Raw genomic sequence first — 13147 nt, 5'->3', positions numbered from 1 at the left:
GGGGATAAGTTTATGACGCCACCTGTGGGTTGCGGTAATGGGAGTACCGCCGCTGCTGTAAGGAGTACCGGGGCAGATGGAGCTAAGCAGCCTGATGTTAGTCCCTCCACAGGTAGGGATGGCCCAGGGTTCAGGGGTGTTGGTGGTTATTTGGGAGACCAGGGTGCAGATGACCAGGTACTCACTGTGGGTAGTCGTGGAGCTGGATGAGGATTATAAAGGAAACACACACGCTGCAAGTAAACCAAATTCTCTTTGTACCAGTCACTGTGGGGAGCCCGTTCAGGTATTCGCTTCCACCGGTGTCACTTGGTATTCCGGAGCCTACTTCCGTGCACAATTTAGTTGTCTGTTTGTGGCCCCGTGGCTTGAAGCTGTTAGGGTCCTACTCACTATGTGAAGCGTAGCTGTTGTCATGCCTTCATAGAAATGCATATAATTATTTTATTATGCCAAGTAATAAGATTACATTTAGTAATTGACATTGATACTGTCCACTTGTCCAGTGATATCCAACAGCGCCATCTGTTGACAATGTTGTCTTACTGCAGTTAGTTTAATGTTTCACTGGTTACTGTGCAATGAAAATTGTCCTACCAAGGCTTATGTAGTTACCCATCAGACCTTGCATAGGCTCTGCCCCTTCTTCTTCAGCAGCCATTTCAGTTACATGAACACACACATTCTGCATGCTGAATATCTCTCCAGATCTCTGCTCCTTATGTTTGCCTCTACATAGCACAGTCGGTGAGTTATGATCCCCTGGTTAGGGCTCATCAAAATTATAATGTAGTTGGTCTGTTCTGCAAGTATTATCCTGTCATTAGCTAATATGTATTCGCCATGTAGTGCATTTACCCTGCATGTCCTGTATCAAATGGAATGCTATGTAACTCAGATATGTTGTATGTTGTACTTAGTATTTTCATTTATTTCTTGTAGTTTTACACTGATCTCATTAATAAAAGTTGTAAAGGACCCCCAGCGTCCGAGTCAATGCATTGATGGGAAAGAGTTAAGCTGTCTGTCAACTCGTCTTCCAACGCACAGATTGAGGGTGCCAGAACAGTAAAACGACTGCTATTAACGGGGTTGAAGCATAGACGCCGACTTCTATCAGAGAGCAGTCAAGCCGCATACAGACACCATGTCAGATAGAGGATCTGAAGTTTATGTAACACGCTCCCATGTAAGCTCGTCAGCTTCAAGGAAGTCTGTGAGCAGCGCTGCAATTGCCACCGCCAGGGCGAAGGCGGAAGCCGCCAAAGTGAGAGCTGCCTTTGCTGAACAAGAGTTGAAATTAAAGACAGAAAAAGCACGTCTAGAAGCCGACCTTGCAAAACTTGCTGTAGACACAGAAGCAGCAGCAGCAGAAGCTGAAGTACAGGCTTTAGAAGAAGCAGCACGCAGCGACAGTAAAAGTTTCAGGTTAAGGCTCGGACCCGAACTCAGTCATCGGGATATCTCACAACGCACTTCAGACTACGTACTAAAGCATACCGCATCAGACGACCGTCTACATTCAGCTCCAAGAGAGAGACTTAATCCTGCCATTCAGCCATCAACCTTCATTCAACAAACATCCCATGTTAAGCATGAAGGTAATTCCGTCCACCTAACACCATCAGTGTCACCTGCACCCAAGTTTGTAGATTCCTATTACACAGCGAACCGTCCCAAAATGGAGGACCCCGATGGTGACTATCATGGCGACAACGTATTTGATGGCAACAATAACTCACTGGGACCTCATCATAGCAACATGTATCAGGACCACCCTCTCAGAAATCAAGAGCTACCAGATTTCCTCAAGTTCTTCGCACGCCGTGAGTTACTCACCAAAGGTCTTTTAAAGTTTAACGACCGTCCTGAAAGTTACAGAGCGTGGAGAGCTTCCTTCAGAAACGCCACGGCCGGCCTGGACATCTCTGCCAATGAAGAGATCGATCTCTTGGTCAAGTGGCTAGGAAACGAATCAGCAGAACATGCAAAACGCATCAGGGATATCAGCATCAACCACCCGAGCAAAGGTTTGTGCCTGTTATGGGAGAGACTTGATGAGTGCTATGGCTCTTCAGAGAGGATAGAAGAATCCCTCTTCAAAAGGTTGGAGGACTTTCCCAAGATCTCTAATAAGAGCTTTCACATGCTAAGAGAATTGAGCGACCTCTTGGTAGAACTCCAAGTCGCCAAGTTTGAAGGAGACCTGCCAGGCCTCGCGTCCCTAGATGCAGCCAGAGGTATTAAACCCATAGTGAATAAGTTGCCTTACAGTCTGCAAGAGAAATGGTTGAACCGGGGTTCAGATTACAAACAACGTCACAACGTGCCGTTTCCTCCATTCCATGTCTTCGTAGATTTTGTGCGCCAGCAAGCCAAGATCAGGAATGATCCCAGCTTTGACCTTTCCACCGCAGATCCCATCAACCCACGAACAGGTAAGCCTGCTCCAGTACGCAACCCTCGAGGCTCACCTATCACTGTACACAAAACTAATGTGTCTGCTACAGATTCATCACGCAAGACCCACAGTACAACAGAACCTGAAGGGTCACTAACAATTGACCCAGACAAAGAGTGCCCCCTACACAAAAGGCCTCACCCACTGCAACAGTGCAGGAGTTTTAGAGGAAAATCTCTTAAAGACCGTAGAATCTTCCTCAGAGAAAACAACATATGTTACAGATGTTGTGCATCCACATCTCACTTAGCTAGAGACTGCAATGCCAGTATCACTTGTTCGGAGTGTAACAGTCAAGAGCACAGCACAGTTCTACACCCAGAACCAGCCCCACAGAATTCCACGCACATCGACCGACTTACAGAGCACGGCGGGGAGGAGACAGAGAGTACACCTCCTGAAGTGTCACCCCAGTGCACTCAAGTTTGTGGAGAAGGTCTCACTAACAAATCCTGCTCAAAGATCTGTCTGGTTACAGTTTACCCTATGGGCTACAGAGAAAAAGCGGTTAAACTCTATGCTATACTCGACGACCAGAGTAATAGATCACTCGCCAGCTCAGCTTTCTTTGACATCTTTGGAATCAAGGGACTTAGCTGCTCCTACTCACTGAAAACATGTACAGGAGTGAGTGAAGAATCTGGCAGGAGGGCAACAGGTTATCAAATCGAATCCCTAGATGGGAAGACATCCTTACCCCTTCCTACATTAATCGAGTGCAATGCCATCCCGAACAATAGAGAAGAGATACCCACTCCAGAAGCGGCACTACACCATCCCCATTTGAGAAACATAGCGCATCTCATTCCTGCACTTAATTCCCAAGCCAAGTTGGTCCTTTTGCTGGGGAGAGACATCATCAGAGTTCACAAGGTGAGGAAACAGATAAACGGTCCTCATAACTCGCCCTACGCTCAGAAGCTAGATCTAGGATGGGTAGTTATAGGGGACGTCTGCCTCGGGAATGCTCACAAGCCGAACAACGTCCAATCTCTCTACACGAACACATTGGAGAGTGGCCGTCCATCCTTTTTCCTACCCTGCCCCAACAAATTCCTAGTGAAGGAGAATCTCACCAATTCAGCACACTTAAATGGTGGGAAAGACAGATACGCCATGGATGAATTGTGCGACGGAGACAAAGATCATCTAGGGTGCGCTGTCTTTCAAAAGACCAAAGAAGATTATAAACTAGCCCATTCCATTGAAGATGAGACCTTCCTGGAGATAATGGATCAAGGATTTCACAAGGATGAAAACGACAGCTGGGTGGCTCCACTACCATTCAAGCCACAAAGACCCCGTCTTCCTAACAACAAAGAGATGGCACTAAAGCGCCTTACCTACTTAAAGCCAAGTTTCTCAAAGAAGCCAGAAATGGAGGTACATTTCTTTGCTTTCATGGACAAAATATTCAAAATACCAACCGACCAAAATCCTGCAGACCATGCAACCAGAGCGGTATCGGCACCACGCCTCAAAGACACTAACTGGCTAGTCAGACCTGCATTTCTGTATCAACCAGTACCCACTGCTCACGAGACACATACACATGAACTCTTCGAACCAGAATCAGATGTAGAGCTACGGCCTCAAGTTTCCACACTTAGCACAACGATCACCAACAGGCACCTTGATTCTCGCCGCTTCCTCAGATTCTCTACCTGTAGATCGGCCTACAGAGCCTTGACTTGCCTGATCCATGTCATTAGATCCTTTAAAAACAGACAGTCGAGACCAGCTCCATGCAAAGGCTGGCATCGTTGTCATAAAGCTTACACAGTAGAAGAGCTCACGCAAGCCAAACACGCAATCATCTGTTGTGTACAGCATGAAGCTTATACCCAGACTCTAGAGTCCCTCCGGAACCACAGAAGTGTCCCAAAAGATAGTCCCCTTAAAAAACTGGACCCGTTTGTGGATACTCAAGGACTGCTGAGAGTCGGGGGACGAATTTCAAATGCAAAGCTTGAAAATGACGAGTGTACTCCAATCATTGTTCCTCATGGCCATGTTGCTTTCCTGCTGGTTGAGCATTATCACGCACAGGTTAGACATCAAGGGCGCTTGATAACTGAAGGAGCCCTACGGGAAGCGGGTTTCTGGATAACAGGAGCTAAGCGACTTGTGAGTAGAGTCATCTTCAAATGTATCATCTGCAGGAAACTCCGTGGTTCTTGTCAATCCCAAAAAATGGCAGACCTACCAGCAGACCGTTTGAGTACCGAACCTCCTTTTACTAACGTGAGCCTCGATGTGTTTGGTCCCTGGTCAGTTGTCACACGTCAGACTAGGGGAGGACATGCAAACAGCAAGCGCTGGGCCGTCTTGTTCACATGTTTGAGTATTAGAGCCGTACACATAGAAGTCATTGAGACAATGGACACATCCAGCTTCATAAATGCCTTCAGACGATTCATTTCTCTCAGAGGACATGTAAAGCATATACGCTCTGACAGAGGATCTAACTTTGTAGGAGCATGTGGTGAACTAAAGATTCCCTCAAATCTGGACATTAACCAAGTAGAAAGACGTCTTTCAGAACTAGGTTGTACGTGGACCTTTAACCCACCGCACTCATCTCATATGGGAGGTGTGTGGGAGCGCATGATCGGCATCGCTCGCAGAAGCCTCGATTCCATCTTTCTGCAACTTGGTCCTTCGAAGCTCACTCATGAGACTCTAACAACCTTCATGGCCGAGGTAGTAGCTATAATGAACGCCAGACCACTGGTTCCCATATCCAATGACCCTGATGACCTATCTCTGCTCACCCCTTCAACTCTCCTCACCCAGAAGTTTAATGTGAGTATGCCGACTTCTGGAGAGTTTACTACAAAAGACTTGTACAAATCTCAATGGAAAAGAGTTCAAATGTTAGCAGACCTTTTCTGGACTAAGTGGAGAAAACAATATCTCTCTACATTACAGACAAGAGACAAATGGCAAGATAGTAGACCCAACATGAAACCTGGGAATGTCGTCCTAGTGAAGAACACTCAGTCTAAAAGGAACGAGTGGCCTCTAGGATTGGTAACCAAGGTCTTCCCAAGTCAAGACGGACAGGTCAGGAAAGTGGAAATCAAGATTCCCAAGCAAAGTGGAAAGCTGTTTCTTAGACCTGTATCTGAACTTATTCTATTGCTCTAGTTTAAGTTTGTGGCATTCCCCCGGATGCCAGACGGGGAGTGTCATGCCTTCATAGAAATGCATATAATTATTTTATTATGCCAAGTAATAAGATTACATTTAGTAATTGACATTGATACTGTCCACTTGTCCAGTGATATCCAACAGCGCCATCTGTTGACAATGTTGTCTTACTGCAGTTAGTTTAATGTTTCACTGGTTACTGTGCAATGAAAATTGTCCTACCAAGGCTTATGTAGTTACCCATCAGACCTTGCATAGGCTCTGCCCCTTCTTCTTCAGCAGCCATTTCAGTTACATGAACACACACATTCTGCATGCTGAATATCTCTCCAGATCTCTGCTCCTTATGTTTGCCTCTACATAGCACAGTCGGTGAGTTATGATCCCCTGGTTAGGGCTCATCAAAATTATAATGTAGTTGGTCTGTTCTGCAAGTATTATCCTGTCATTAGCTAATATGTATTCGCCATGTAGTGCATTTACCCTGCATGTCCTGTATCAAATGGAATGCTATGTAACTCAGATATGTTGTATGTTGTACTTAGTATTTTCATTTATTTCTTGTAGTTTTACACTGATCTCATTAATAAAAGTTGTAAAGGACCCCCAGCGTCCGAGTCAATGCATTGATGGGAAAGAGTTAAGCTGTCTGTCAACTCGTCTTCCAACGCACAGATTGAGGGTGCCAGAACAGCTGTGCTCTTGAGGGCTGGCACTTGGGGCTTCAGTGAGCTGCTTTTTGGCTGGAAAACCCTGTCACCCGCGTTGTGCTGATGCCCCCAATCTCTGAGCTCTGTGAGAAGGTCCCTGAAGGTCTCCTTCCTCTGCAGGTTAATTGCCAGGACGTTGAATCGGCTCCTGACCTAGGGTCCTGTACCCGTCGTGTTCGGTACCGGTCAGTTCTTTTGGGCTTGCTGGTGCCGACAGTCCTTCTAGACTATGTCCGTCGCACCTTTTTCCAATGTCACTGCTACCAGTCCCTGACTCCTCTGGTCCCGGACCACCGTCTGCGACCCAAACTCTGTCTAGCTCCCCAGCTCCTCTCTCTTTGAGGGCTCTCACTACTCTCTTGCTTCCTCCCTCCCACCAGTCTGCCTGACCCCTAGGTGGGTGGCCCTTTTCCAGCTAGACCAACCCACTGGTGTGTCTGACAGGTCATGATGTGAGGTGTTGATTGGGATTTGTGATGCTGGTGGTAGTGACACCGATTTCTTAGGACTTGGAACCATGGGGGGTAGGCCCTGCACCCTGGGTAAGGATGCAGTACCCTGAGGCACCCTGATGTACTCAGGGGCGTCACATTCCCCCATGGTTAAATTTAGCTCGTCCCCGAGCTACAGGACACAGAGTTTTTTATTGAACTGGAACTGAAAAAAGGCTACCATATTAAATATGAAATACTCTTCCCACACATGGGAGGCAATACACTTAAACGTTACAAACTCACAGAGTCCAACACTTTAACACTTGGGAACGCTACCGGTTGTAGCGGTAGTCGGGGACTCGGCCTACTCCGCTGCAGCCTCTTCCTGCGACAGTCCATTCCCATTGTCCCTTTCCCTTCAACCCGCCACCCAAAACACCTGAACCCCTGTTTCCACAGCTAGCCATGGTGTCACACCACCCCTAGTTCCTTGCAGTGTCCATGGTGACAGGATTGAAGTCCTGATGGTTCAGGAGATGACTGGTAGGCACACTAGGTGCAACTATTTACAAAGAGTACAAGTTCGTGCTGGCTGCTGCCAGTCCTGCGGCTATGATCCATAATTAACTTTTTAATGATTGGTAGAAAATCAGGTGACTTTCCCGGTTAATTAGCATTTTCAACACTTTCAATTATGCAGGTTTTCAAGAAAAATAACAAATACAACATAAAACAACAGTAACTACTAAGGCAGCCGGGGTCTGCTACCATTACGCTAGTAGGCAATCTGGGGCGGCTGTGGAGGCTGGCACTATCTTCCCCACCACCAGGGAGTACTTATTAACTTCTAAGGCGTACCAGCCCCACTCTCCACAACGCTGACGCTGCTCCCTGGTGGACATCTCCGCAAACAGCTGCTGATGGTGTATTTCCTAGTATGGGACGTGGACCTCAGGTAACGCCTCCTCCAGAGGAACTGGCTGCATTCGAACTCCCGGTGGGCTGCACTGCAGTGGAACCAATATGTTGGCGGATTCCTCCCCTGCAGCAGCAACAAGACATACCGGATGTTCCGTAGCCGGGGTAGAAGTGGCCGGGTAACTGATTACAAGATTGTAGACACCTGTGATGCTAATTAGTGGACATACCTTGATTTAACTTGTCACTCTTGTCACATTTTCAGGGGTACCATCATTTCTGTCCAGGCCTGTTTCATGAATTTTATTTTTTTTTTTTTAAATTATGTGGAAGCAGAAAAGCAGCAATGTCTGACTTTTATTTCCTCATTTTCATAGATTTTTTATTTATTATATTTATTACTAGCTGTACTACCCTTACTTCGCCCGGGTTAATAACTGTTGTTAACAAAATAGAATGTATTAACAACAATTTATTCTGCACAGAAAAACCACAAAACAAATAAATAGAAATGTAATTATTAAAAGGCAAAAACTAAGCAAATAGAAGCATTTCACAACATATATTTCAATACCAAAGATATTCCACACAGATTTAACTAAATTGGCCAAGTAATGTGCTCTGTCGTTCTCTTTCCAGGTCTGTCTCTTTCCTCGTCTGTCTCTTTCCCCGTCTGTCTCTTTCCCTGTCTGTCTCTTTCCCCGTCTGCCTGTCTCTGTCTCTTTTTTTGTCTGACTCTATCTCTCTGTTTCTTTCCCCATCTGTCTCTTTCCCCATCTGTCTCATTCCCAGGTCTGTCTCTTTCCTCGTCTGTCTCTTTACCCGTCTGTCTCTTTCCCTGTCTGTCTCTTTCCCTGTCTGTCTCTTTCCCCGTCTGCCTGTCTGTCTCTTTTTTTGTCTGTCTCTATCTCTCTGTTTCTTTCCCCATCTGTCTCTTTCCCCATCTGTCTCATTCCCAGGTCTGTCTCTTTCCTCGTCTGTCTCTTTCCCCGTCTGTCTCTTTCCCCGTCTGTCTCTTTCCCTGTCTGTCTCTTTCCCGGTCTGCCTGTCTCTGTCTCTTTTTTTGTCTGTTTCTATCTCTCTGTTTCTTTCCCCATCTGTCTCTTTCCCAGGTCTGTCTCTTTCCTCATCTGTCTCTTTCTCCATCTGTCTCTTTCCCCATCTGTCTCTATCCCCGTCTGCCTGTCTCTCTCTTTTTTTGTCTGTCTCTATCTCTCTGTTTCTTTCCCCATCTGTTTCTTTCCCAGGTCTGTCTCTTTCCCAGGTCTGTCTCTTTCCCCGTCTGTCTCCTCGTGTCTTTGTCTGTGTCTTTTCCTGTCTGTCTCTTTCCCTGTCTGCCTGTCTCTGTCTGTCTCTTTCCTCGTCTGTCTCTATTTCTCTGTCTCTTTCCCCGTCTGTCTCTATCAAGGTCTGTGGCTTTCCCCATCTATCTTTGTCTGTCTATCTGGCTGTCTCCTCCTTTCCTGTCTTCCTGTCTCTGTCCCTGTCTGCATGTCTGTCTGTCTCTTTCCCCATCTGTCTCTTTCCCCATCTGTCTCTTTCCAGGTGTGTCTCTTTCCTCGTCTGTCTCTTTCCCTGTCTGTCTGTCTCTGTCTGTCTCTTTTTTTGTCTGTCTCTATCTCTCAGTTTCTTTCCCCATCTATCTCTTTCTAGGTCTGTCTGTTTCCCAGGTCTGTCTCTTTCCCCGTCTGTCTCCCCGTCTCTTTGTCTGTGTCTTTTCCTGTCTGTCTCTTTCCCTGTCTGCCTGTCTCTGTCTGTCTCTTTCCTTGTCTGTCTCTATTTCTCTGTCTCTTTCCTTGTCTGTCTCTATCAAGGTCTGTGTCTTTCCCCATCTATCTTTGTCTGTCTCTCTGGCTGTCTCCTCCTTCCCTGTCTACCTGTCTCTGTCCCTGTCTGCATGTCTGTCTGTCTCTTTCCCCATCTGTCTTTTTCCAGGTCTGTCTCTTTCCAGGTCTGTCTTTGTCTGTCTCTTTCACCGTTTGTCTCTGTCTGTCTCTTTCCTCGTCTGTCTCTCTTTGTCTCTATCGCTCTGTCTCTTTCCCTTTCTGTCTCTGTCTGTCTGTCTCTCTGCCTGTCTCTGTCCCTGTCTGCATGTCTGTCTGTCTCTTTCACCATCTGTCTCTTTCCAGGTCTGTCTCTTTCCAGGTCTGTTTCTTTCCAGGTCTGTCTCTGTCTGTCTCTTTCCCTGTCTGTCTCTATCTCTCTGTCTCTTTCCCTTTCTGTCTCTGTCTGTCTCTCTTTCTGTCTCTCTGTCTGTCTCCCTCTGTCCGTCTCCCCACCGACATCTTATTACCTCAAATATAAGCTTCTTATACTATGAATGTATTTTGTTCTTATAGCAACCAATCACAGCTCCTACTAAGAACCTGTAGTTCCAGGCTCTATTTACTTTAATGGAGGCATGTTTTTTGGAGAGTAACTGTAAAGTGCGGGGTTAAATTTTTCTGTCAAAACATAGTCTACGACGTTCCCTGGGTCACATGAGGTGTCTGTGAGAAATTTCGTGATTGTAAATGAGACGGTGCGGATACACTTTTCGTTTCACTTTTTCCCCAATATGTAGATAGGGGCAAAATTGATTGGTAAATTGGAACACGCGGGGTTAAAATTTCGCCTCACAACATAGCCTATGACGCTCTTGGGATCCAGATGTGTGAGTGTGCAAAATTTTGAGGCTGTAGCTGCGACGGTGCAGATGCCAATTCCGGGGACACACACACACACACACAAACACACACACACACACACATACACACACACACACACACACACACACACATTCAGCTTTATATATAAGATTACTTTTGTCAGATTCAAGTTATTTCTGTGACCATTGTGCGTTTTTCTTTCATTAAATGAGGGGTACCAACAATTTTGTCCACATGTGTATGTGTAAAATCATCATAAAGGAATTGCCTGATACATTACATACTGGCTTGGGAGATAATGTAAGGATTACATTGTTGCCATAGCTTTTATCTGCTGATGTAACCAGTGTGATACATTACATTGTACCTATGGCTTGTCACAAGCTGGTGTGTGGCAGTGGTGGACATATCATCAGTGCAACCTGTGCAGCCACCCAATAGGTAAGGGGGTCCATGACCACCTTCAAAGCAGGTGAAATTGTGCATTTTGATGAGCTGTTGCACTGCAATGGGCCCATATATTGTTTGTATACAGGGACCCTTTTTTGTCTGTGTCCGCCAGTGATGTGGGGGCAGCATTTATTTATTTGTTCTATGAATGGATATTGGAAGCATTTTAGCACAAACATCTACCTCCCTCCAGTCAAAAGAAATCAAAATTTTCCTAACAGGAAACTCCTATTCCACGTGTCAGTTCAGTTGTGTGTGTAGATGACAAAGTGCAGTTTACAGCAGCTTGTATTCTGTAACTCTGATGTCACCTAATGAGTCATAACCCAGATTAGGCTGCTTCCTCACTACATTTTTTTAACATCCGTCATGAACGTTTTTTAACGCAAAAACTGATCCAGTGCAAATGCGCTTTCATTTCAATGCATTTGCAATGGACTCGTGTCAACATGCGTTCACCTGCGTTTGTGTGCATTATAGTAAGGATCCAGTGACTTGCAGTTTTTTAACTTTTTTTAAAAACGCTACTTGTAGCGTTTTTGAGCTGCATCCAAATACTGCAAATTGCTGGATCCTGACTATACTGCTCACAAGCGCATGTGAACGGTATCATGCTGATAGACAGGCTCCTGCTTGCTCTACTGAGCATGCCCAGAAACCAGCCTCGCGTGATCAGTCCCTCTCTCCACCTCCCTCCCTCCCTCCCCCTCTCCCCCTCTCTCTCCACCTCTCTCCCTCCCCCTCCCTCCTCTCTCCCCCGCCTGAGAGTGGAGGACGCTCATAACCAAGGTAAACATCGGGTAACCGCGGTCTTAGTTACCCGATGTTTACCTTGGTTACGTGTGCAGGGAGCAGGCAGCCGGCTCCTAGCAGCTGCAGATGCTTGTAACCAATGTAAATATCGGGTATCCAAGCAAGTTACCCGATGTTTACCTTGGTTACGAGCCTCCACAGCTGTTAGATGTCGGCTCCCAGTCTTTCACGTTCAGTTCCCCTCACTCCCGATCACATGTCTCCAATGCCCGCCCATAAACTTAAAGTGACAGGATCCTGCAAAATAACACATGCGTTTGCATGTGTTTTATTTGCTGTAAAAGCAGGATCCACTTTTGCAGCAAAAAAACGTTCATGACGCATGTTAAAAAAACGTAGTGTGAAAGCAGCCTTAACTGAACAGCAAGTGGGCCTGTGTGCTCTCAAATGCCAGGGCTGAATATCGGACTGATACAGCCAGTCCGGCACTGGCTGTAATAGAGGGGCAAGGGACACAATCCCAGGCAGAGTAGAAGAGGTGCAAGGGGAAAATGCCAGGCAGAGTAACAGAGAAACAGGGGGCACAATGCCAGGCACAGTACAGAGGTGCAGGGGGCACAATGCCTGGCGCAGTAGCAGAGGGAAAAGGAGCACAATGCCGAGCGCTGTAGCAGAGGGGCAAGTAGCACAATGCCAGCTGCAGTTGCAGAGGGGCACAATGCCATGCAGAGTTGCAGAGGGGCAAGGGACACATTGACAGGCACAGTTGCAGAGGGGCATGTTGCCAGGTGTAAGTAGGTGAGGGGCGAGGGACATGCTTCCAAGCGCAGTTGCAGAGGGGCAGCCTGCTAGGCTTAAGTAGCACAGGAGCGCTGATAGGTGCAAGAAGCAAAGAGGCACAAGGCCAGATGCAGATGCAGAGGGCGAGGGGCACAATGCCAGGCATAGTAGCACAGGGGCATATTGCTAGGCACAGTTGCAGAGGGACGAGGTACTGCCGACCACAGCAGCTGAGGGATGAGGGGTTTGCTGACCAGCAGCAGCAGCATATGTCCCAGTCGCTATACCAAGTGTGCACACCTATGTTTCCTATGAGCACAGGTAGATGTATCAAACTGTGGAACTACAACGTATAGACTGCTGTGATTTCATCGCTACGTTTCCTGTCCAGTCCAACAATGTGTTGTCCCCACTGGAAACAGCTGCTGACTGATAACAGTTCTCCAGTATCAGCCGCAAACCTGCTACTCGGGTCACTCCGTATTTATCAGCAGATCATAGAGAAGGTTTTCTTCACTTTTCCCGCTGTCGTGTCCATAAGCTCCGCCATCTTTACTTTAGGAAAGTGAACTAACAGCGCAGGAGCTTGGTCGTGGCTACAACAATGATGATGTCGCAGGAAGGGGCGGAGCCTCCTGGATCACAGCGCCGGGCTCAACTGCTCTGAAGAGGAACTGATAGGAGCGCTGTCCTGTACGAGGGGGAGGATTAGACAGCGGAGCCATGTACTAGAGGAGGGGGCTGTATATAGATGAGAGGAGCCATGTACTAGAGGAAGAGGCTGCATATAGATGAGAGGAAACATGTACTAGAGGAGGAGGCTGTATCTAAATGAGAGGA

General features: G+C 46.8%; 1 protein-coding gene across 1 annotated transcript; it reads left to right on the top strand.

The window, feature by feature from the left end:
- The first annotated feature begins 642 nt into the window (after nucleotides 1-642).
- LOC142317210 (uncharacterized) lies at nucleotides 643-6060 on the top strand. The gene is made up of 2 exons (XM_075353309.1): nucleotides 643-747; nucleotides 943-6060. The coding sequence occupies exon 2, from the start codon at nucleotides 1148-1150 to the stop codon at nucleotides 5609-5611; it is 4464 nt and encodes a 1487-aa protein (XP_075209424.1). The 5' UTR covers nucleotides 643-747; nucleotides 943-1147; the 3' UTR covers nucleotides 5612-6060.
- Nucleotides 6061-13147: the final 7087 nt, after the last annotated feature.

The sequence above is a fragment of the Anomaloglossus baeobatrachus genome, chromosome 6, assembly GCF_048569485.1.
Source record: "Anomaloglossus baeobatrachus isolate aAnoBae1 chromosome 6, aAnoBae1.hap1, whole genome shotgun sequence".
Taxonomy (NCBI): domain Eukaryota; kingdom Metazoa; phylum Chordata; class Amphibia; order Anura; family Aromobatidae; genus Anomaloglossus; species Anomaloglossus baeobatrachus.
The sequence above is the reverse complement of the archived record's forward strand: the minus strand, read 5'-3'. Positions and strand labels throughout refer to the sequence as shown.

What these genes read in the sequence shown, in the direction of transcription:
- LOC142317210 (XM_075353309.1), top strand. Translation starts at nt 1,148, where the DNA reads ATGTCAGATAGAGGATCTGAAGTTTATGTAACACGCTCCCATGTAAGC.